At 43.7% G+C, this 25,146-nt stretch overlaps 2 protein-coding genes across 2 annotated transcripts; both read right to left on the bottom strand.

The window, feature by feature from the left end:
* Positions 1–546: 546 nt before the first annotated feature.
* Positions 547–11,560, bottom strand: gaa (alpha glucosidase). Its single transcript, XM_080855824.1, has 19 exons — positions 10,909–11,560; positions 10,573–10,724; positions 10,179–10,344; positions 9,751–9,847; positions 9,475–9,594; positions 9,084–9,202; positions 8,857–8,988; positions 8,424–8,534; positions 7,780–7,893; positions 6,883–6,967; positions 6,690–6,807; positions 5,438–5,571; positions 5,097–5,248; positions 4,144–4,292; positions 3,406–3,547; positions 3,039–3,137; positions 2,586–2,750; positions 1,918–2,070; positions 547–1,110 (listed from the first exon to the last, which is right to left on the bottom strand). Exons 1-19 carry the CDS (start codon positions 11,404–11,406, stop codon positions 1,045–1,047), a joined length of 2,772 nt encoding a protein of 923 aa, XP_080711950.1. The 5' UTR covers positions 11,407–11,560; the 3' UTR covers positions 547–1,044.
* Positions 11,561–13,707: 2,147 nt separating this feature from the next.
* Positions 13,708–17,380, bottom strand: LOC308379839 (transmembrane protein 144-like; the record flags this gene model as incomplete). The annotated part of the gene is made up of 12 exons (XM_080857101.1): positions 13,708–13,791; positions 13,995–14,048; positions 14,256–14,353; positions 14,639–14,758; positions 14,900–15,018; positions 15,339–15,412; positions 15,676–15,820; positions 15,917–15,997; positions 16,417–16,516; positions 16,731–16,853; positions 17,025–17,189; positions 17,305–17,380. The coding sequence occupies 12 exons, from the start codon at positions 17,378–17,380 to the stop codon at positions 13,708–13,710; spliced, it is 1,239 nt and encodes a 412-aa protein (XP_080713227.1).
* Between the last annotated feature and the right edge of the window lie 7,766 nt (positions 17,381–25,146).

The following is a 25,146-nucleotide window of genomic DNA, read 5'->3' as shown; positions in this document are numbered from 1 at the left end:
ATTGCAATGCGTGTTGCAATTGCTCATATTTGATCAGGGTATTGGAATATAACACATTGTATACAGCTAATAAATATATGCTTACTAGCGTCTAGTTCGGAAATCGCTGACCACAACCACCTGTTACTTGTGCTTCGGTCAAAATGCACCAATTGTGCAGTCAAAACCTTGTCAATTCAAAGTCAAGTCAAAACTTAAACAGTTATACATTTGTCCCTCAAAACGACTTCTGTCAATAACTTGACACTGAATGAGACGTAAGCTGAAAATTTGAAAACGAAGCATGCTGATGTCATCACACATGTCTGTTAGTGTCATGGCTTTAGGACATGAGCTGAGCAAGTTACAACTGTCCCTCAGGACACTGTACCTACATTAGGTTTCTCAAATGCATATACATGGTCATACACATTACATGGATATTTAAAATAAATTAGATTTTCATGCTTTGATGCAACAGACAACACACACTTTTAAAATGATGACAAAAATATGTGGTTATGTAAAAAGTCTAGCCTTTTATTTTGATGAGAGGCTGGGGTAAAAATTAAAATATCACAGGCCTTTGTTCTGACCATCTTATTTAAGGCAAAACCACAAAACTAATTTATTTCAAACAGTTTGCAAACTAGATGCTACAGGACATTTCAGGTGCATATTTCTGCTGCCTGGTGCAGGTGTGAACTAATACCTCCTCTGCTGTGTCAGAGGGAAGCTATTTTTTGCAATACTTTACAGTTCTTTGGTATGCTGAGGCTCTGACAGCTTCGAATGGGGTCCACCTGCCAGGTCAGATCAGTGAGGAAGTCCATAGTTTATGAGAGGTCAAAGACGGTGTCATTAAGCTCTTGATCAGCCTCTAATGGAGCATACATGTTGACCAGGCAGCAGGGCAGGAGGCAGGACGCTAGTGAAGCAGCAACACCTGAACAACAGGCCTGCCGATGTTTAGAGTTTAACATGAGCTGCCCATCACGCTGCTTCACACATTCCAATCTAACAGTCCCTGATCACAAAGTTCATTAGACAAAAGGGTCCATTCTGCTACAGCATCCACTGCAGGGTAAACTCCTCAGTCATGGGCAGGGATAAGGACGCCACTGTCAGACTCTGTGGGAAAAAGTAGAGAGTGGATGAGGGAGCAATCGATTGCCCACAGTGTCATGGGTCTGGAATGACTCTGCCTCTGCCCGCTCTGAGGCCAGGCTCCAAAGAGTCGTACGGGCTGCAGAGCGCATCATCGGCTGCCCCCTTCCTTCCATCAAGGACCTCCACAGCTCCAGATCCCGCAGGAAAGCTGTGAAGATCACAGCAGACCCCTCACATTCTGCCAACTGCCTCTTTAACCGTCTCCCCTCTGGACAGCGATATAGGGCCATCATGACAAAAACTTCACGGCACCTCAATAGTTTTTCCCCCAAGCAATAGCCCTCATAAACAGCTCTTGCACATGAGCTTTATGGCTCCTCTCAGCACTTTATTTATTTAACTTATTCAACATTTCATTATTGCACTACCTCCATGATCATACTGGTACTTTCTTGTATTGTTGTTCTGTCTTGTCCCTTTGTTCTGTTCTATGTTCTATTTGTAATGCTCCAGCCTGCATGGAGAATACCAATCAAAATTCCTAGTACCTGTGTACATGGCGAAATAAAGAAATTGGATTGAATTGAATTGAATTGAAAACAATTACAGCAGGCAACATATTTTCTTCAATTCTTTTCATGGTGATATTATTAATAATTCACACGTATCGATCACCTAGTCCTGTTTTTGTAAGCAAGTGACAACCATCATGGCACTGAAGAGCACAGTTACGAAATTAGTTGAATGTACAGTAGCTGCTAAGACATTTGTGAATGGTTGGCCATGACGTTCTGAATGTCCTTCTTTTGAAACTGATGCATGGCTTACCATAGTTTCAGATCGGTATGTGAAATCAGTCACAGTTTCCCTGTTGGCCATCACGGCTTTGGGGGGAGAGGGCACTCCGAACACCCTCACTTGCCCTAGGACAAGGCCCTCCAGGGCCCCACTCACCCTGACAGGATCACTCACCACCTGAGACTGCGAAACACGTGTGAAATACAGAGTGTGCATATACAACTACCCAACCACAGCATGCAACACAAACACATTCCATGAAAGAGCACGCATGACTAGGGGACAAGAACAACTTGTCTTGACGTGACCTTGCTGCTAATACTGTTCCATGGAAAATGAGGACATTCATATGCATTATTTTAAGTGTGAGTTTCACATTATTCTTTACTTGCTTTCTGAATGATTAACCTTCTGCTTATGACCTTTATATGCAAGGACTCCAGAAGCAATCATAGTTAGTAGAATAAAGCTATTTGATCTAAAGCCATTATTTAAGAAACCACCTGTTTGCTTCCAGGTGTATCCTTTAAATATTTGACTTTGAGACTTGAGCTCTGTGTGATGTACCTAGCTGCGGTGTGGAGCTAGGGCACTTAAAAGTGTGGCATGTCCCACCTGTGTGGAGCTAGGGTACTTTAAAGTGTAGCATGTCCCACCTGTTTGGAGCTAGGGCACTTTAAAGTGTGGCCATGTCCCACCTGTTTGGCAATGAAGAGGATGTGGGAGTAGTCTCCCCTCTCGTACGTGTCCAAGCTGTCGCCATCATCCCAGTACAGCTCACCCCGGGCCCAACCCTCAGCAGATAGCGCCACCGTCAGGTTGAAAGGGTTCCTACGTGCCACAGTGGTGGTCAGGGCCGGCACCTTTCGAATACAAACATAACAAAGACTTCAGTCAAGCCATTAAACGTGAAAAAGCATTTGTATGAAACTGTTTATTTATTAGTCTTCATACTTCAATTCTGAAGCACTGATGTCTAACCTTACAACTGACCCAATAAAAACCTTATTAGCAAACAGTTTAGAGTAGGATTAGTAGGATGTTTGTGGGTTTAAAGTTTTTAAAGTTGTACGTTTTTGAAACAGCTTCAAATACTAGCAAAGAGCAGCAAGCCCAGATCTGAGCATGTTGGATGCTAACAGAAGATATACCTGCTGAGGGATGATGTGGCCGCCTCTCACGTGGAGGTTTATGGCATCCAGGGGTGCTGAGAGGAGAAAGTACTGGCCCTTACTGTCATAGGGCTGACCCTGGAGATGTGGAGGAACACAACCACAGCCATGGAATAAACATGTGCCCTCATGATGATATACATACAGTAGGAACACTGGTGAATGCTTAGACAGGCATTGATGTTCATGGACACAAAAACAAAACTTATGCAATTCTCTGCTCACATGCAATAGATGTAGTCACTGGTATGACTACATCATCAAAAGCTACACATCAACTGAAGATCTACTATGAGAAAAAGAGCTACAATGACTAAAATTCCAAAAGTCAAAGTAGGATTTTTACATCATGAAAGCTGTACCACATCCCAGGGGGGAGGTAGGCTGACAGCTCCACGCTCCCCTGCTCTAGAACAGGACTGATGAGAAGAGAACTCCCCCACAGGAACTGGCGGTCAATGGTACGGCTGTTGCTATCTGTGGGAAACCTGACAAACACACTGAGGAATGAGGGATTCATTTTGCTGAAGCCTTACCTGCATATTTGGGAGCTTTGATAAACAAGAGTACAAGAATGCTCTCTCAATGCTCTACAGCAGTGCCAGTAATAACACATCATTTAAAGATTAGCATGCTAAACCTCAGCAACGCTCCATTCAAAAGGTCATAATCTTCCTGTCGGTCAATCCATCTCCCCTCTTCCCTTCCAGTGTCTCATTCTCAAACAACTTTGTCTCGCATGTTCTTTCTTCATCTCTACTCGTTAACACGTTCACTTTCACTTTGCAGAATCTCTTCCTTCCTTTTCTTGTTTCTTTTACCTCCGTGAGCGAAACTTGGCCTCTTGTTCCCTACTTCTCACATCTAAATGAATGTCCCAAGGTTGGAGAACAGAAGGCTACAGGGAAACGTTTGGAGAACATCACATTAATAGAGAGCAATGGGAACCTAACTTGAATGTGTGTGTTCATAATTGTTCATGATTCATCTGGCCTGCAGGTTAATCAAGTCTGTGCACTTTTATGTGAGTGAGTGTGTGAGAGTGTGTGAGAGCAACTGTATTGATGGGTGTTTGGAAGCTTACTCAAGAAACAAGGCTCGGGCGACGGTGTCAGCTGAGCTGTGTGCCCGGAGGAAGAGTGTGTAAAGCAGCGGCAGCAGTGAGTATCTGAGCAACAGCGCGCTCCGCATGGCTGCCTGGGCCTCCTGACTGAACACGAACGGCTCCTGAGGCTGACACACACACACACACAGAAACACATACAGAAACACACACACACACACACACAGAAACACAGACACAGACACACACACACACACACACACACACACACACACACACACAAACAGTGGGTTAATGTTCCAGATAGAATTTCTTTCATACATAATTCATTACAAAGAGCCAAAGCACACAGGTGATCAGTTACTATGACATCCATGCAACAACAAAACAAGCACCTCCTACACATATTAATATAACAGAGAGCATATTGATTACACAGGATAATAGAACTGTCTCTCAAAGAGCATGAGGAGGAGCAGGACTGTGAGCAGAGGAGGGCTGGGGTGAACTGAACTCATTCTGGATGGGGTCAACAGGGACAGGAGAAGAGGGGTGGAGCAGACAAACTGATACAAAGGGAAGCAATCAGATGAAGACAGCATGTTATGGTTGAGAGCACTAGCCTTCTCAGGAGCTCGGACTGTTCTCAGTACTGCAGTCAAATACACTGTTTGCCAAAAGGCTCAGTCTTTATGGTTCTTCATGAAGGGTAGTCTCTTTCCACATTAGGCCTGTCGTTATGGATCCTCATGAAGGGATAGAAGGGTAGTCTCTTACCACATTAGGGCTGTCATTAAGGTTCCTCATGAAGGGTAGTCTCTTACCACATTAGGCCTGTCGTTATGGTTCCTCGTGAAGGGTAGTCTCTTACCACATTAGGCCTGTCGTTATGGTTCCTCATGAAGTGATAGAAGGGTAGTCTCTTACCACATTAGGCCTGTCTTTATGGTTCTTCATGAAGGGTAGTCTCTTACCACATTAGGCCTGTCGTTATGGTTCCTCATGAAGGGATAGAAGGCCCCTAGCTGGGTCCAGCGCACACACAGCTCCTCATTGGTGTTCCCTCCGAAGCCACACACATCAGCTCCCACCAGTGGCACCCCAAACAGGCCATAGAGCAGCACAGCTGGGGCCAAGACAAGGTCAGAGTCTGAAGGCTGAAAGCTCACTAAAAGACACCATAACTGCTACTAGTGCTAGTAAAGTTAAAAATGCTTAGGCTTAGTAGGCTGTAGTGAAGGGCATAACGTTCACAGTGGGAGAAACGCAATGTGTCTGCAGATAGAGTCAAGATTAGCAATGCTATGCGTCTCACCAGGGACAGAGTAGCGCAGTTGTTCCCAGTCACTCCTGACATCACCCGTCCAGTGTCCGGAGAAGCGACCCAACCCAGGGAAGGACGAGCGGGAGAGCACAAAAGGTCGTGACCCCCTGACCTTTAGGAGGGCACTGGTAAGGGTAGGAACATTTAGACAGATGATATCAGAAGTCCATCCAAAAGTACATACAGTGCCACTTTAAAGTATGTGAACCCCTTGACCACTTAGGAGTTTTCTGTTGTTTTACCATGATTTTTAATTTTTTTCATCACCAATTTTCCATAGAAGGAATGTCAGGTTTATGTTTATCATTTGCATGTACTTTTTTTAGAGGGAATTGTTTGAGTAGCCAAAAAACTACATGAAACATGGAATTAGTCCATTTCAAAAGCTAGTGAACCCCCAGCTGAATTGGTAAAGTCAAGCAGGTAACAGATTCAGTGAAACTTATTTGGGTGCTTAATTAGTCAATTAAGCAAACCGATCATCTGAGACATCCTTAGGGAAAGGTTTGGGCAACACAGATTAAAAGGGAGAGGAAACCAACCAAACTACTGTAGTGCCAAGGTGTACCCACACAGATCAACAATGCCGAAAGGAAACGAGATATCCGAGAACATCAGGAAGAAGGTTCTGACAGCCCATCAGTCTTGGGAAAGCTATAAGACCATCTCCAAAAGATTCCAGCTCCATCCATCCATCCAAGACAAATTATTTAGAAATGGAGGCCATTCAACATGACCGCATCTCTGCCTAGAAGTGGACGCCCATCAAAACCATCACCAAGAAGCATCAGAAGAAGAATAAATCAGGTAAAAGTCAACCCACACATCACCTCTAACGAGTTTCAGACCTCTCTGGCAGCATCTGGGGTAAATGTACATGGGTCTACAATCAGACGAAAATTGAATAGACATGACTTTCATGATCGGGTTGCTAGAAGGAAGCCTCTGCTCTCAAGAAAGAACAAAACTGCCAGTTTCAACTTTGCCCGAGAGCACTTGGATAAACCAAAGGCCTTCTGGAAGTCCCTTCTTTGGACAGATGAGTCCGAGATAGAATTATTTTGTCACGATCAAAACCAACAATTTTCGTCTGATTGTAGACCCATGTACATTTACCCCAGATGCTGCCAGAGAGGTCCGAAACTCTTTAGAGGTTATGTGGTTAAGTGCTCAAGGGGTTCACATACTTTCAAGTGGCACTGTATGTTCTGCCTTTAAGATATATGTAACTAGTCTGCCAGACCTGTAGGTGGCGATGGCTTCAGTCAGTCCGTACAAGTTGTGCAAGTTATAATGGGTGGACAGATTCTGCAGGCCAGACATGCACAGGGTACCGAAATTCAGTTGACCACCTATGGCATCTGCAGTAACAACAGTAGAGGCAGTTTAGCATTAGAGAAATATTTGGCGGAGCAGGAGAGAGAGGGATTACTCACCTGGAACGTAGGGTGGCTTTTCCAGATCCGTGTCTGGACATCCGTCCACAGAGCCATGAACAAAACTCGCTGGTTCATTCATGTCCTTGGAAAAAAAGAGGCGAGACACTTTGACTGAGCTTCATTATCAATTAGTTATGAACTTACATCACATCTACGGCTCAAATGACACTAGACATTATAGTAGGGATGCACCGATCCACTTTTTTTACCTCCGATACCGATACCGATATCTGAGGTTTAGTATCGGCCGATACCGATCCGATACCGATATAAAAAAACAGTGCGAAACTGGTTACTGTGTGTATGTGAGTGACCACACGTGCGAGAGGGAGAAATGAGGAGTGCATGACATGAGATCTTGTTGCATTTTTTGCTCATTTGCTACTTGACATGATGTCTATATGATTGCTAACTAATATGAACACTAGCGCTAGTTAGAACGTACATTATTTGTGATTATTTTTAGCCTATGTTATGAATTGATAGTGATGACTAGACTCTTTTTTTAATTGTCACCGATACCCGATCTAGAAATGTCTTCAATATCGGTACCGATACCGATACAAATATCGGATCGGTGCATCCCTACATTATAGGGCACTATGGTAATCTTATTCATGCTGTCCTCTGTGACTCTGGACAGTTCTGGACATGAAGAGCTTTTGAAAAGATGTTGAAGTGACTGACGGTTGAAGTAGAGTCGGTCAGTAAAACAGAGAGACACAGACTGCACAAGTGACTGACGCTTGAAGTAGAGTCGGTCACTAAAACAGAGAGACACAGACTGCACAAGTGACTGGTGGTTGCAGTAGAGAAACAGATTGCACAAGTGACTGGTGGTTGAAGTAGTAGGTCACTTAAACAGAGGGACACAGACTGCACATGTGAACTCACAATCCACAAGCCGTCCACAGGCACTTTGGCATGGAAGTCTCGGATGCACTCCTCCCACCAGATCACCGTCTCAGGGTTGGTGAAGTCAGGGAAAGCCGTCGGACCAGGCCAGACCTTTACCCACCCACCCACACACACACACACACACACAAAACAAACAAACAAACACGTACAAACTTTAAAAATATGTAGTGTGTTAATCCTGGATGTAGAAATAAAAGACTGAATGTAGGCAACACGTATGGATAACCCAGCATAGGGGATCACAGTGTTTCCCCTACAATGATATTAGGGTGGCGGCCCGCCCCCCCCCCCTCAAGTAAAATTTTTTTTTTTTTTATAAATATTGCGCCAGATCACAAAATAAGTCATTTAAGGTTACCTTTACCATAAAACATGTAAAATTATACTTATTTTTTAAGTAAAACTGCTTATCCTATCCCCTTATCCTGAAGTATAATTGTTGCATACTGTTACTGTAAGATGTTATATTGACTGCTGTCATTAAAAGAAACACATGAACATCATAATTCATTTAAGTGTTTGTGTCCATGTCCGCCGCCGCGGCGCGGCACGCCCCTGCCGCCCCCCCACCCCCCCCCAAGCTGTAAACCTAGGGGAAACACTGGGATCAGAACTCTTGCCTTCCCGATGAGTGTGTGTCCTGTGGAGTTCTTGATGAAGACCTCCCTTCGTAACCCTTCGTCATACGGCCAGTAAGATCCTGGCTGGCTTGAGCTGCTAATCCCTGGGTCCTATGGAGTAAGACACATTTAAACTTCTTTAAACGGATTCTTAGTGTGTGTGTCCTGACATAACTTCTTTCAAATAAGCTGTGGCATTAGGTTCATTTAATATTTAGCTACCCTGTCCACAGAACATTAATATCTTCACTGTCTTTGATTGTCAGTAATTTAGTGGATGGAGATGGGTCCTTATCCTAAGCCATTTCTAAGCAATAAATTAGTGCCATCCTGTGGTCTGAGTGTGTACTGCAACATTGCACCATCTGAAGAATAGATAAGCCTCATGTCTTAAAAAAAAAAAATGCAAAAGCAGTCTTGGCTCATCACTTGCCAAGATGAGGATATATCTCAGGCCTTCTTGATGGAACTCCTCCACCATCTCAGGCAGGTCTCCAAAGTGCACTGGGTCAAAGGTGAAGACTCGCCGCCTGTCAGCGTAATCCAGGTCATTCCACTGCACATCCTGTACAGAAGTGCACACGGAAGGTCATGGTCTGTTGGGGAACCACTTCTGTAAAAATGCTGCAAGTTGTGTAAAAAGGCCTTTATTCTCTTTACCAGTGGAAACTTGGCTTCACGCATGCGCCTCACTACAGATCGCGTCTCATTGGTGGAGTGGTAGCCCCAGCGGCACAGGTGAAAGCCCAGTGCCCAGTAGGGGGGCATCATGGGATACCCTGTGAAGGAGGTAGGCCAGAGGCCAAAAGAAATACAAGCGTGACAAATAAAATGTGTTTCCTTCCTAAAATGTATTATGCTAGATTTGGCTCACAAATGGCCAGTGGAAAGCCTAATCCTGACTTCAAGCTCCAAAAGGGCTCTCTCATATTTACACTTCAAAACAAGGAGGTGCTCATTGGCTTTGATATCAATTATTTTTATGTTCGTCTACTCAACCATGTGATTTATTGTGACGTTCTGGGCGTGAGACCAGACCACCATCACTTACCTATAACCTCTTGGTATTGGCGGACCACGCTCTGTGGGTCTGGCCCAAGAAATATGTACAAGTCCAGAATTCCTCCAACTGACACCCATGTGAGCGCAGGCATAGGCTGCAGCAGCACCTCTGTACTCACACAGAACAAGACAATAGTCTACTCCAGATACGAGACCAACACGCTCAACAGAACATACCGTGCTGATTGATGTAAAATGTCAGTGATACTATTTTACTGAGTACCAGCTTAGCATTTCAATTAGACTGAGACAACACTAGGCCTACCCATGGCATTGCTGTTGAGTAGAAAGACTCCGTGGGCCAGCCCATCGCCCTCCTGGTCCAGATAAAAAGGGTGCGAGCCGTACAGATTGGCATCGCTCTGATGGAGAAAATGGAGCATACAGGCCATGTCAAAGAACTTCCTGCACATTAAGTACCAAATATAAACACAATTATTCATCCCTCAGCAGCCCTATGTCATGACAGGCACTTGTTTGCTCATTAAGGCCACATACTGTATACTGCATACGATATAAAGTATGTGGATTTAATGTATGTGTATGCACAGTCAAAGCCTTAAAACCTCCAACAATAGAATTTATATCTGTATGTGACAACGAGTGTACTGAAATCACGTGTAAAGAGTACGGAAGGCGAGGGAGGGGAGGGCAGGTGAATCCATGAGTATGGTGACGTGCTGCTGGACTCACATGAGGGGCCATGTCTCTGTTCCACAGGGTGAGCGAGGTCCAGTTGAGGTCCAGAGTGAGGGGTGTGTAGTGCTCCCCCAGGCCAGAGATGAGGCGGGAGGGCAAAGAGGTGGACATCTGCAAGTACTGGTCAGCAAAGAGGAGCGGGGCAACCGTGGTGTTCAACCTGAGATGTCCCCCATCCCCAACACACACACACACACAGATAGAGAGAGGTAGGGGCTGGGCATGATGTTTGGAGAGTTAGCATATACTATCACTACATGAATTCCATGATTCTAAGGTGGTTTGCAGACTTCTACATTTAAGAAAACATTTACACTAAAAAATGATATGACAACAGCCATTTAAATGTGCTTGTTTGGGAAGCATTTAAACAATAGTGCAGACTTACAGAACTCGTGCATTGGACTTGCGACGCACTACGAACCCAAATGGGTCAGAGTGAAACTCTATGGAATACAAGGAGTTCTGAGTGGCAGAGGGTGGTTCAAACGGTGGAGGGGACAAGGGGACTTCATACCGAGGAGAGGATGGGTCTTTTAGCTGTGAGAGAGAAAAGTGGACAAGAACTACTACAGAGAGACCTTTAAAAAGAAGTCATTTCAGAGAAATCAGACTGTGGAACCTTTGGAGAAACATGTGTGGAACAGTGACTGTCTTTGTTTTGTTTTATAATGTTTACAGCTGTGTTTAATAGAGTTTCCCACTTCCCTATCCACTGACTCACAGTAAGATGCAAACGTCCGGCTGTTTCCTCTGCCACTTCCAGCCGAAGAGTAGCGATGTCTCGGGGAAGATAGGAGGGTTTGGAACGGGGGAGGTTTGCAGCCCTGCCCTTCGAGGTGGGGAAGAAGGAACCCATCTTGTAGCCGGGGTAAGAGGGAGGATAGAAACACCACGGAGGCCCACCAGAGAGGCCTGCAGGAAGAGGCACATAACAGCACCCTCTGGCCTCACACTCGGCCCGACTTAGAGCTCGGTCCCGAGCACAATCAAAACGTATTTCTGGGGGGACACGGCATTTATCCTGGCAGTCCAAAAGACGTCGACTCGTTGACAGTCGACCTTCCCTAACTGCAATAGATTCACCCTCGATGTTTGGATGAGTCCTCACATGCAAAGCTCGGTATTCAGATAAATAACTCCATGTTGTCAGCCCAATTATCAGCAATAAAAAAAGAAATGGAGAGAAACATTGTGTGAGACTAATGTTATGGCGCGTCATTAGCGACACAATCTTTACGGTTAGAATACCCAAGTTAACGTGACTTAATTGAGTTTGGATATATGAACATACATGAATGGAGAAAGCATAGACGAAGTGAGTGAGCCTTCGTAGTGTCCTATCACAACAGTTATGCTACTGATCTATTTCGCGCCATAGTCCGCAGCATCATAAATGTAGAATGAATTTCTGTCAAAAACCACACGATAACCTACTCTGCGAGCAGCTTGTCCGACTCGGTACAGCTCGCAGAATGCAATCGCACCTGCTGTTGGCAACAGAAGTTACACAGTCGACGGCATGTCAGAAGGGACAAAAACAACTAGTACATAGCTCGAATTTCGAATAATATAGGAGGGCGATTCCGTGTGAGTTCAGCAAATGCCTTCTGTTTAACAATCTCAGATAAGCGTGATTCAAAATATAAATGGTCAGTTTTGAAGTTTATTTTGAAAGTTTGGTTATATTGTTACTGAAATGTTATGGGGTTAACAGATAAGCTTTATTAATTGTACAATAATAAATAGATACATAACAATATACAATAACAATAAATAGATACAGATTCAATAAACACACCTTTAGAATGGCTGTGCTTAACCCTGTGCTCAAAAGGAATAAATACACTGTTCCTGTATGTTATGTGTTTTAAATATACACACCACATTACCACGTTATTTGACTGCTGCACAAAGGGGGGTACGACTGAGAAGACTTTTATTCTGAAAAAAGGGTATTCCAAATCTAATGATCTCCAATCGCTACAAAGTGCCCTCTGAAAACTGTTGTATCTGAATCTGAAAATCTTGCTGGGGGTCTAACTTAAAAATAAGACAGGGGCCCATAATTCTTAGCAGTGCCCCTATCACTGACACACACACACTACACATTTGAGGCCACATAGGACCTCACATATGGTGCAAAATATGTAAATAGTACATGTCTATAACGATCAGACCAGGGCCGTTTCTAGATATTGAAAAGATCAGGGGCTAAGTCAGGTTTGCCTGGGGCTTGTGAGGTATATGTGTATGTATTGTTTGCTTTAGCAATACTGTTTCTTATGATCAATAAAGTCAATAAAGCAAGTCTATTTTAATGTAATTAAAATGAGAGAGAGAGAGCGAGAGATAGGAAGAGAGAGAGAAAAAAATTTACTTGACAGGGTAATTATTGGTGTAAGGGCTATCTAGATACACTGTGTACATTGATATACCCAAGACCAACGATTTACCTTGAGGTTTCTACTTAAGAAGGCTAGATTTTTTTCGTTTTTTTAAAGTGTAACGTCGTCCAACTTTGTGTGCACTGCGCAGTGTTTGATTCCCCCCCTCCCCTTCAAATACTCTGGGTTAGGCTTCAAATACTTGGGGTTGGGTATTCCAAGGCAACTCCAGGTTCAGTGTATTATATTGTATGTCACTGTTGAGCCTTCTGGAGGTGTTATGGGCTTAATTCAACTAAATATGATTAAAGAAGATGCCCACTTGACAACCCCAGCGAAATGCTCATGAAGATGTCTCTTTTTTGTTAAATGTTGTTAACTATTAGTATGGTGGTTGTAGTGTACTCTAATGTGTTATAAATCATAGGCTAGATTGTTGGGTATGAGTACTTGCATATGACAGTGAAAGGTTGGGCCACTTTGGAAAGTCCTCAACCAATAGCACAAGGAATATAACATATTTTCTTGTGTATTTTTAAAATAAAACAAAATTGTCTATTTTGAATGCATGAAATAATATATCCTCATAAAAAAACAGTTGGATAGTTAACAAGACATCAGAGGGCTCATATTTTTATTTTAAATGACATTCTCTTTTTCACAAGTTCACATGTTCATTCTCTTCAATGTGGCTTTCTATGTTTTAAAAAAATGGACTGAGGTGGTCTACACATGATCCTAGGCAATGTGGACTGAGGTGGTCTATGATCCTAGGCAATGTGGACTGAGGTGGTCTACACATATGATCCTAGGCAATGTGGACTGAGGTGGTCTACACATATGATCCTAGGCAATGTGGACTGAGGTGGTCTATGATCCTAGGCAATGTGGACTGAGGTTGTCTACACATATGATCCTAGGCAACGTGGAAGTTTCTTTTGTCCAATGAAAAACTTAGCACAAGAGAACATATAATGGATCTTACATGAAGTGATACTGACAATAACCTGAGCCTGATTAATAATATTAATGTCAACATACATTCTCCAGTAACATATTATTGTAAAAATTAAAATTAAATAATCAAATTCCCTGGGTTCTTTTGTACTTGTGAGCTCCCTTGTGGCGATGGTGCACTAAACCTTGGAGAAGCCTGTCAGCAGTGCACCTGTAAGCACTAAGCAGAACGCAAATCCAAGCACCAGGAAGTTCCGTAAACCCTATAAACAATGTGAGCACAAAAACACATTAAATTGCCATTTAAATTTAAAACAATCAATTGATAATAACAACAATAATAATAATAGCTCCAAATATTAAAACTATAATTATATTTATAAAATATGCCTCAAACAAAAAAGCTAATTATATAGATTATATTTAAAATGTATCTCTGTTGGTAAAAATGCAGTTCCACACTCACCTTCACCTCATTAAATACCACTACTCCCCAAACAGCTGCAATGAGACCTGGGACCTTTAAAACACACAATGGAACATCACAGTAGGCAACAGACGTATGTATACGTATACATGACGGATGATACAGATCACTGAAGGACACTGGATTGGTGAGTGACATTCACAATGTAACCAGGCTTAAGGTGCAATATACAAAGGTATACTGATAGCATAGTATACAGCTCATTTTGGCAAATGAATGGTTGAGGCAGATATTACTCACTGTTGTGACGATAGGGAAGCTGACCACTGGGCTCAGATAGGTATTAGCTAAGAAAAAGCAACATGTAGCCACTCCCCACATAGTCCCTGAGGCAAACCCTGAAAGAGGGGGAATGCGTTATGGCTGATGTTACAACTTGGGTTTACTGCCTATGGGCCTCTTACCCATGACACACACTGACAGCAGTGTGTGTGTGTGTGTGTGTTTGTGTGTGTGTCTGTGTGTGTGTGTGTGTGTGTGTGTGTGTGTGTGTGTGTGTGTGTGTGTGAGTGTGTGTGTGTGTGTGTGTGTGTGTGTGTGTGTGTGTGCGTGCGTGCGTGCGTGCGTGCGTGCGTGCGTGCATGCGTGCGTGCGTGCGTGCGTGTGTGTGTTTGTTCGTGTACCTGGTAGGATGGCTTTGAAGAACACTTTGGGTTTGTTCTTCATTACTGCACAGTAGATGAGAAAGTAAACTGTGCTGGTGAGAAAGATCCCGCTAAACTGAGCAAAAACATAGTCCAGATCTATAAGGGAACACAGAGAGGTGTTTATCACACACACACACACACATCCTGAGTAACACACTGCCATTGTATTAAGCTCTTTATAAGCTTATCTCGTAGCTTAGACCGTTTCAGAGTTTCCTGAGTGCAAGTTGTCTTTACCAAACTGACTGGCTCCGTGGAAAAGGCTGTCTGGATCGTCTGCGTGGCTTTTCATGTAGAGTACAGGGATAAAGGAGGAACCGAACAGCAAACCAGCAAAAACAGCCATACTAGAGCCTCTGTGTGTGTGTGTGTGTGTGTGTGTGTGAGAGAGAGAGGGATAGAGATGGAGAAAGAGAGAGAGGGAGAGAGAGAGGAAGAGAGAGAGGGAGAGTGAGAGAGGGAGAGAGAGATAGAGAGGGAGAGAGAGAGAAAGGGGGAGAGAGAGAGGGAGAGAGAGATAGAGAGAGAGAGAAAGGGGGAGAGATTACATTACACAATCATAAGTTATAGGTTAACAGGTTTACCTCACATGATACTTTTATTGAATATGAATGCTTTATTTTTGTGCTTGGCTTATATGATGCAGTAAATGTTCCAATGTGAGCGCTGTACATACACAAGTCTTTTAGTACTTGGTCCGAGTTTATCCACCCATGAATCATCTGAAGCAGGATCCTCTGAATTTACAGTCTGCAGGGTAGAAACCCAGCGTTTATGCACACAAGAACATACTGACACCAATGCTGAAGGTCCACAACATATATTAATCCAACGTGAGATCCACACAAATGATAATAACATTTACATGTGGTTATATGCACAAGATATGCTTGTGCTTGCATGGGTTGTGCTTTTCACATGCAAACTATAAAATATTTATATCTGACGAACACTGTCAACCTTTGAATCTAAGATCAAATGAAATGCAAGCCAAATAGCTCTCCATAAATCACGGCAAGGGCCAACTCCTTCAGAGAACCCACATGAGTAGAGGTGTCTCTTCGACTAATGGAGAGTAAAGGTGTCTCTGCTGCTATGAGTAAAGGTGTCTCTTCTGCTGTCTGGACATCACTCTTCACAAAGAAAAACACAATGGCACTGAAAACACATGAAGACACATAAATATTATTATTTATCATAATTACACAAGTAATTATGGGATGTGTGTATTTAGATCAGGGTTGTTATGTTTACCTGAGTAAGCACAACCCAGCTCCAATGTAGTTTAACACAGGCTTTCCTACAATATCTGCATTGATGCCAAACCAGCCAAACCTGCACGCATACACATGGGAAATGTAGTTTAACACACACTTTCCTACACTCTCTGCATTGATGCCAAACCAGCCGAACCTGCACGCATACAAAGGGAAATTAAGTTTAACACAGGCTTTCCTACACTCTCTGCATTGATGCCAAACCAGCCAAACCTGCACGCATACACATGGGAAATGTAGTTTAACACAGGCTTTCCTACACTCTCTGCATTGATGTCACACCAGCCAAACTTGCACGCATACACATGGGAAATGTCACCACAGAAAGCAGAATTCAGATGTGTCTTTACCTATGCCAGTCCCCTGCATTACTGTGTACCTTAAGACTCAAAGATGTGCGCGCGCGCGCACACACACACACACACACACACACACACACACACACACACACACACACACACACACACACACACACACCTTGAACTGGCCCAGCCCATGAGCAGGTTGAATGAGGCCCAGATGAGAAGCCCCAGCCCAAGGCCAAGTGTCTTCACTATGGGCACCACTGTTACATTTCCTGAAACAGGAATGAACAAGCATTAAGAGTCTGGGGTAAGAAAAGCTAAGAAAGCTAAATTAGTTGGCATGACAAGTGCTTGTAATATGGAAGTAAATGCTTCACTCAAATATTGGTAGAGACAATATATTTGAAGCCACAGATGAACATTATATTACATTGGCAATAGCATGAAAAGTCTTCCATTCAATACATGAACAGTCCGCATTTTTACCTGTGGCCCATATAGCTCCTCCCAGCATCGCCAGGGGCCAGAATCTGGGACAGTTCAGTATTAAATTCGTGACCAGAGACACCATCCATATAGCAGCACAGAGAACCCACTGAAAAAACATTCCTGTAAACACACACACACACACACACACACACACACACACACACACACACACACACACACACACAGAGGGGAGATAGAGAGAGAGAGAGAGAGAGAGAGAGAGAGAGAATGATTATTTATGCACAATACAGTGATAAAAACAAGCCAAGGAGAGACTGAGTCCAAATCTACCATCGCCGGTGTCTATCTTCTTTACCGGAACGAAGTTGCTCCCGTAGAACACCACGGCCACAGCGCACGAGATAAATCCGTAGGTGAGGTCGGTCGCATTTGTAACATTACTAGTTTCACCAAGAAGTGACAGCTTAGCTCCTGACAGCTCTTGCGAGTGTCCATCTTGAACAGACAAGTATTGACACTAGTGAACAAACACAGTTTTACAATAACATAATTTCAGCCATGCTGTTTTAAGTAGGAATCCTTATTATGTTCAGAATGCTACCAGCCTTACCTCCGATCATTTGATCTGCTGCAAATGTCACACACAGCAGAGCGCACAGAGCGAGGAGAACAGCACGATGATCCATCGCTAACGTTATATTTACAGCGCAGTGGGATATCGAGTGCTGACTACTGTGTTGTTAGACTACTTTTCTTATCACACATGGCACTATTCTATTCCCTTCCTCTTGTCACAGTGAAAAGCAGCCACTCTCTCTCAAACAGTAGTCAAAAGGCCACATGTGTTGATTCGAGGTTTATTGTAGTCATTAAGCAACAAAAAGGATGGTTCATGGACAGGGACGGATTATGACACCATCGGCCCCTGGGCCTGAACATGTAAAAGTCCCCCCCACTCGCTTAACATTACATAAATGTAATGACTTTTTTTCAACAGCACATTTTTCTAAGACAGCGCATGTACCCTCAATTAAAGCCAACAGCAAAATACACCTCTTTCAACCACAAATAAGAGATACATAACAGCGACTTCACTCAGAGGCTCTGGCTTAGGGGCCCCCTGAGCTCATGGACCCCTATGCCTGGGCCCGGTAGGCCCATTCAGTAATCCATCCCTGTCCTGGATTATCTCAATCCCATTGTAGTATGAATGTCAGGTCATACTTTTGAAAGAAACCTAGTTCCTCCCACTCTCTTGTGTTTGGCTGTTCTCCAAGGCTAGTGGGTACACTAACATGTGAGGGCTAATCCTTTCCCTAAATGAACGACTATTGGTTTGCATTGATCAAATCCTTTGTATTCCAAATCAAACAATACAATATGAAAGTATTGATCAGTATGAAAATCACCATGTTCACAGGCAGTGCTAAAGTAATCAAACAATAAGCCCCCCTATTCCTGCTCTACCCATTATGAATACTATATCCAATTATATCACAATTTCAATAACACATCATCTTCAATACATGACAGTGTAAGCGTCAGAGGTTGCGTCAGTGGTTTCCCGTACGGCCGTCCTGCTGGTGAAGCAGGCTGGCACTGGACCCTGGCGTGTTTGCTGTTGTCCTAGACGCCCGTGATCTGGTCATCCAGTTTCCACGTGTCTGTGATGGAGTCAGGTCTGCCCTCTGGCCCTACCTCTCTGCTCACCTGTGCTCTGACCATGTCATGTGTCACATCAGTTCCCTTCCCCCAAAGATAAGAAACATTAATCAACTGCAGCATCTCCATGACCTCAGCGGCCTCTTGCCCAGGTTGAGCTGCTTCAACCTTGATTGGCTTGTAAAACTGTGGTAGTCCCGCCACCTTGTGGTACTGAAGTTCTGCAACAAAAGTTAATACACTACCATACACTTGACCCCTTGACCTCTCACTCCCATTGGCTGGAGGCTCTTCCGTTTACAATCTCCATATACGCCCAGTGCCCAGACTGAATCAGTCCCTATGTGTCTGCCTGTGTATAAACAGTCTCATAGATTAGACACAACTGATGCATATAGTTCCCACTCTCCCTCTGGAAATGCAGTTATTTGTACTATGATTCCCAAAGCATTATTTTACTCCATACTTTCCACAAATGCCTTATCATTGTTACTACAAATAATTTCTGGAATGCTGAATCAGGACAGAATTTTACATATAAACTCAACCCACCTGACCTCAACCCACCATTAAAGCCTATCCACTACTACCAACCCATACCTTTATTTTCAAATTACCTTTCTATATCTATGTAATACTTGTCTGGGAAGTCCCGTTCCTCTTTTTCCGGCCAATTTGATTTTGCCTTCAAACTCAGTCTGGCAAGGCGGCTATACCAGTTTAGTTCAGCATTGTAAGGATCCTTGGAGCCAATCACAAACTGGCTATTGGCTACCTGGTGCGCCATTGGCGGATTTAAACTAACCACGACTATGTAGCAAAATCGACGGCAAAGACAGTTTGAAAACATTGGACATAGAGGCCTTCGATACTGCTCTCGCGGCTGTCTTGGATGATTTCAAAGGCAAGTTTTCTTTGAAAACAGAACAGACACTTGCCCTGGAACAATTCATACAGAAAAAATATGTGTTTGCTTTATTATCGATCGTTGTATCGTTGTATAGTATCCTTGGTCTGATTGGTTAAAGGAGTGTCCAATTACGTGACTGAAGTGGACCGCCATTGAGTAGTTCGCCAGACTAACTGTGCAAATGAAATGCAGTGAAGGGGGCGGGGAATTTCCAGACAAATGTAGTACATCACCACCTATTAAAATAAACTTTCCTGTATTGAAAGTTTTATCAGTACTCCTTATCTCTCTTTATAGATTACTGTAAACATACCCTACCAGCTTATCTTCATTAACCTCTTATACCAGGGTAGCCAGAACCTTTCATCCTAAAAAAAGATTTGACACTACCCCCTTTGTGCAAATTCTATCACTGAATAGCAATGAAAATAACGCGCATCAGTTCTGAACAAGGTTACCAACTTTAATTGGAGCTACCATGCGGCCTTAATGGCACCTGCACATTTCATCATAACCCTTCTTCGGATTCATTCAGTTTTTCTCATTGATTAACTTTATCTTTTATATATACGTACATATATACAGTGGGGAAAATAAGTATTTGAACCCCTGGCGATTTCACAAGTTTGGCCACTTGCAAAGAATTGTGTGATCTATAATTGTAATGGTAGGTGTATATTACAGTTTTTCACTATTGTTAAAAAGTATAAAGCGAAAATTCGGCACAATCTGCACAACCTTCACGTCATGTATCAATCGCTCGCCCCAAGTGGGAAATACTTAAGATTCCCTTATCTACATTAGAGTCCGATTTTCCTTGTGAACACACCGATGTCAATTACACATCACATTGTTGTCAAAACAGTGTACACAAAGTTCTGTTGTTGCACACAATTTTCAAGTAAAATCTCAAAGCATCAACCTGCAAACCACAAATAGTCAAATCTCTAAACTTTCAGGTCTTTTGACCAATTTGCAGTGAGGACTGCACCATTAAAGTGTCTTGAGCCTCTGTTTTGTTGGATAAACTATTGAAAACTTTGAAAAGATCCACAACCAGAGAAGGAGAGGGGTAAGCGTGAGAGGAGGAAGAAGGAGGAGGAGTATGAGGTTGAAGAGTAGGAGGACAGAGAGAAGGAAGAGGAGGACAAGGAGGAGGAAGAGAATGAGGACAAGGTGAAGAAGGAGGAGGATCAGGAGAAAGAAGAAGGAGAATGGTCATCTCTAATGAGATTTGGGCCGCTGTGGTAGACCATGTTTTCATGGTTTTTCATTAAAACCTTCAGGATGGAGAACAAGTACGAAATCTGTTTGCCTTGTGTACTGTAATACTGCATATCAATATAATATACGTAGTGTGCTCACAGTATTTGTATTTTGCAGGACTGAAAGAGAACCACACTGTGGAGGAAGAAAACACACTTTCAATATTTTTTGAAAGCAAAGTAGCATTTTCCAGGAGATATAAAGGGTTTTGCATTTTCAGTTAGTTGCTTTGGAATTTGTGTTTAGAGTTTTGAGAACGAGGCATGCTTTCAAAAAATGTGTGTAAGCAATTGAGAAAAACTATAAGCATTTTGTATACAATTTTATGTCAATACAATCTGGTGGAACAGGAGACTAAAATTGTAAATATGGTTTGTGAGAACAACGGTATTGCTGTTTTATGTTTGACTATGAAAAATGTAGGCCTACACTGATAAATTTTACAAAAGGAGAAAGGGCTCAATGAGTCATTGTCATTCATATGGTGTGTTTCGATGATTGTGTTTTCAATTTTGCACTTCTGTGTGCTGTAAATGCTTGGTAGTGTGCAGCTAATGCTTAGTTGTGTGTACTAAATGAATGTATGTGTGTGTGTTTTGAAAATATGGCTGTGTGTACCAAATGAAAACACGAGTTCCATTTTGTGAACAGTTAAGATATTTGATAGCAAAGAGTCATCTTGCAAAGGGAGTGTCAGGTTTAGCATTTTGTGTGTGAGGTTTTCAATTTTCTGTGTGCAGTTTTGAGAAAGACGTTACTGTTTTGAAAAACGGGTTTTAGCAACAGTGAAAAACTGTAACAGTGAGAAACAGAACATCAACAAACAAATCCAGAAAAATGCATGTTATAACATTTATGACTTTATTTGCATTTGATGCAAAAAATAAGTATTTGAACCATAGCAAAACTGACCGACAAAAATGACTTAGTACTTGGTGGAATAACCCTTGTTGGCAAGCACAGACGTCAGACGTTTCTTGTAGTTGGTCGCCAGGTTTACACATCTCAGGAGGGATTTTGGTCCACTCCTCTTTGCAGATCCTCTCCAAATCTTTAAGGTTGCGTTTTCAATGGGAGGGAATGAGGGAATGAGGTTCAAGCCCAGTATTCCACTTTACATGGCCCCATCCATAGTCCCCTTGATGCGGTGGAGTCGTCCTGTACCCTTGGCAGAGAAACAGCCCCAAAGCATAATGTTTCCACCTCCATGCTTGATGGTGGGTATGATGTACTCTTGGGGTCATATTCAGCATCCCCCCCCTGTCAAACACGGCAGGTCGAGTTGATGCCAAATAGCTTGATTTTGGTATCATCTGACCACATTCTCCTTAGAATCATTCAAGTGTGCAATGGCAAACTTCAGATGGCCCTGTACATGCGCTTCCTTGAGCAGGGGGACCTTGCGAGTGCTGCAGTACTTCAAAAAATTACGGCGTGGTGTGTTGCCAATGGTTTTCTTGGTGACTGTGGACCCAGCTGCCTTGAGATCATTCACAAGCTCCCCCTGTGTAGTTCTGGGGTTATTCTGCACCTTACGAATGATCACTAATACCGCACGATATCTTGCATGGAGCCCCAGACCTAGAGAGATTAACATTTGTTTGGTGTTGCTTCCATTTACGAATACTCGCACCAATAGTTGTCTGCTTCTCACCAAGCTGCTTGCCAATGGTTTTGTAGCCCATTCCAGCCTTGCGCAGGTCTACAATCTTTTTCTGACGTCCTTGGACAACTCTTTGGTCTTGCCCATGGTGGTAAGGTTGAAGGTGTGAAGTATGATTCTTTGGACAGATTTCTTTTATAAACGTCACCAGTTGAGATCAGGTGTACCTTGTTAGACCTAATGAGGACTAATCTGTGTGCTTCTTGGGCACATAACAGGTCATTGTGAGCCAGCATTGTTGCTGTTTGCTTGGGGGTTCAAATACTTTGCATCCAATGCAAATAAAGTCATAAATGTTATAAAATGCAATTTTCAGAATTTTTTTGTTGATATTCTGTTTCTCACTGTTAAAATACACCTACCAATACAATTCTAGATCACACATTTCTTTGCAAGTGGCCAAACTTGTGAAATCGGTAGGGGTTCAAATACTTATTCTCCCCACTGTATATACCGGTAAATGCAATTGCTAGGTTTGGCTGCAAAATGATTGCTAAACCCTGGTTGGCAGACGACCGGGGCTTACAATAGTGATTTATGACCTGGCTTGAATGGTTAATCACCCCACTGACACAGAGATATATCAATAGTATATAAACACCGTAACAGGTAAGGCATTCCTTCCGCATGCCCATCACCATATGGAGATGACAACAAATGCGGTTTTCATTACTCCGTCTTCTATCACTTTCACCAGGGAAGACCTATTGAATATCCGTCCAGTCCACGAACTTTTTCACCTGTCTTTATACATCCGGAATCCTTTCCAGAGATTCTGGTCGGAGGAGCAGCAGCACCCTGTGGAGTTTGGATGAGACGCAGGCGAGGGAAGCGCGCTGGAGCGCTGGTTAAACTGCGAGAGCGGGGGTTCCGTACACCGCTTCCATTGTTACATCTGGCGAATGTCCGCTCTCTGCCCAACAAAATGGATGAACTGCTGCTCTTAAATAGGATTAATAAGGATTTTTCACGTTCTGCTGCCCTGTGTTTTACTGAAACCTGGCTTGGTGAGTCCACCCCTGACAGCATTCTACACCTGCCGGGCTTCCAACTCCACCGTGCAGACCGTGTAAAACAATTAACGGGGAAAATTAGGGGAGGCGGAATCTGCTTCTACATTAACGAAGGTTGGTGTACAGATGTCACAGTATTAAGGATAATATGCACTCCACACCTAGAGACTATTTCCATCAACTGCAGACCGTTTTATTCACCGCGTGAGTTTTCCTCCTTCATTCTGGTCGGTGTCTACATTCCACCTCAGGCCTGCGTTAGCGAGGCGCTACAGCACCTGGCTGACCAGATAATCACCATGGAGAGAAAATATCCAGACTCCCTTGTCATTATCCTTGGGGATTTTAACAAAGCAAACCTCAGCAACAAACTGCCAAAATATAGGCAGATTAAGTGCCCGACCAGAGACAAAAAGAGACACTGGACCACTGCTACACAGTTTTAAAGGACACATATCACTCTGTTCCCCGTGCAGCTTTGGGACTCTCTGATCACTGCCTGGTCCATCTGCTCCCAACCTATAGGCAGAAATTTAAATCTGCAAAGCCTGTAGTCAAGACAGTGAGAAAATGGACCAACGAGTCAAAACTGGAGCTACAGGCCTGCTTTGACTGCACTGACTGGAGTGTTTTTGAGGCTACATCTAAAGACCTGGACGAACTTACTGACACTGTGACATCTTACATCAGTTTTTGTGAGGACATGTGTGTACCCACCAAAACTTTCCGCACCTTCAGCAATAATAAACCGTGGTTTACAGCAAAGCTCAGACAGCTTCGGAAGGCCAAAGAGGAGGCCTACAGGAGTGGGGACAGGATCCTATACAACCAGGCCAGGAACACACTGACAAAGGAGATCAGGGCAGCAAAGAGGAGCTACTCTGAAAAGCTTAAAAACAGGTTCTCATCCAACGATCCTGCATCAGTGTGGAGAGGCCTGGACATCACCAACTACAGGAAACCGTCCCCCCACACTGCAGAGAACCCTCAACTAGCTGACGATCTGAATGAGTTTTACTGCAGGTTTGATCACCCTACATCCACACCCCGCTCTAACTCAGACTTTATCCAACTAACTGCACCCCCTGCCATCACCTCCCCCCTTCCTCCTAACTCCACCCTGGCACTGACGGTCAGTGAAGAAGATGTGTGTCAGCTCTTTCAGAAACAGAAGATCAGGAAGGCTCCAGGCCCAGACGGTGTGTCACCCTCCTGTCTGAAAGTCTGCGCTGACCAGCTGGCCCCCATCTTCACACGGATCTTCAACAGATCTCTGGAGCTGAGTGTAGTCCCATCCTGCTTCAAACGCTCCACCATCATTCCGGTTCCCAAGAAACCCTCCATCACTGGCCTGAATGACTACAGGCCGGTCGCTCTGACGTCTGTGGTCATGAAGTCCTTTGAGAGACTGGTGTTGTCCCACCTGAAGGTCATCACAGGCCCCCTGCTGGACCCTCTCCAGTTCGCCTACCGGGCTAATAGGTCAGTTGAAGATGCAGTAAACATGGGACTGCACTACATCCTACAACACCTCGACTCCCCAGGGACGTATGCTAGGATGCTGTTTGGCGTTCAACACCATCATGCCGGAAGCCCTCCTCACCAAACTCACCCAGCTCACTGTGCCCGCCTCCACCTGTCAGTGGATAACGAACTTCCTGACAGACAGGAAGCAGCAGGTAAGGCTGGGAGAAATAACATCCAGCACCAGGTCAGTCAGCACTGGTGCTCCCCAGGCACTGTGTGCTCTCCCCGCTGCTCTTTTCCCTGTACACAAATGACTGCACCTCAGGAGACCCGTCTGTTCAGCTCCTGAAATTTGCAGACGACACTACAATCATCGGCCTCATCCGAGATGGAGATGAGTCTGCATACCGGAGGGAAGTTGAACAGCTCGCCCTGTGGTGCAGTCGCTACAACCTGGAGTTGAACTCGCTC

The sequence above is a fragment of the Sprattus sprattus genome, assembly GCF_963457725.1.
Source record: "Sprattus sprattus genome assembly, chromosome: 18".
Classification (NCBI taxonomy): Eukaryota; Metazoa; Chordata; class Actinopteri; order Clupeiformes; family Clupeidae; genus Sprattus; species Sprattus sprattus.
The sequence above is the reverse complement of the archived record's forward strand: the minus strand, read 5'-3'. Positions and strand labels throughout refer to the sequence as shown.

Bases quoted from the DNA above. Each gene is read 5' to 3' on its own strand.
- gaa (XM_080855824.1), bottom strand. From the start codon at position 11,406: ATGACGCGCCATAACATTAGTCTCACACAATGTTTCTCTCCATTTCTT. The intron at 3,548-4,143 runs GTAAGCTTCCAA...TGTGTTTGTCAG, and splicing joins GCCCGAGCCTTGTTTCTTGA to GTTTCCCACAGATAGCAACA. The intron at 2,071-2,585 runs GTGGGACATGGC...CGTGTTTCGCAG, and splicing joins TCCTCTTCATTGCCAAACAG to TCTCAGGTGGTGAGTGATCC.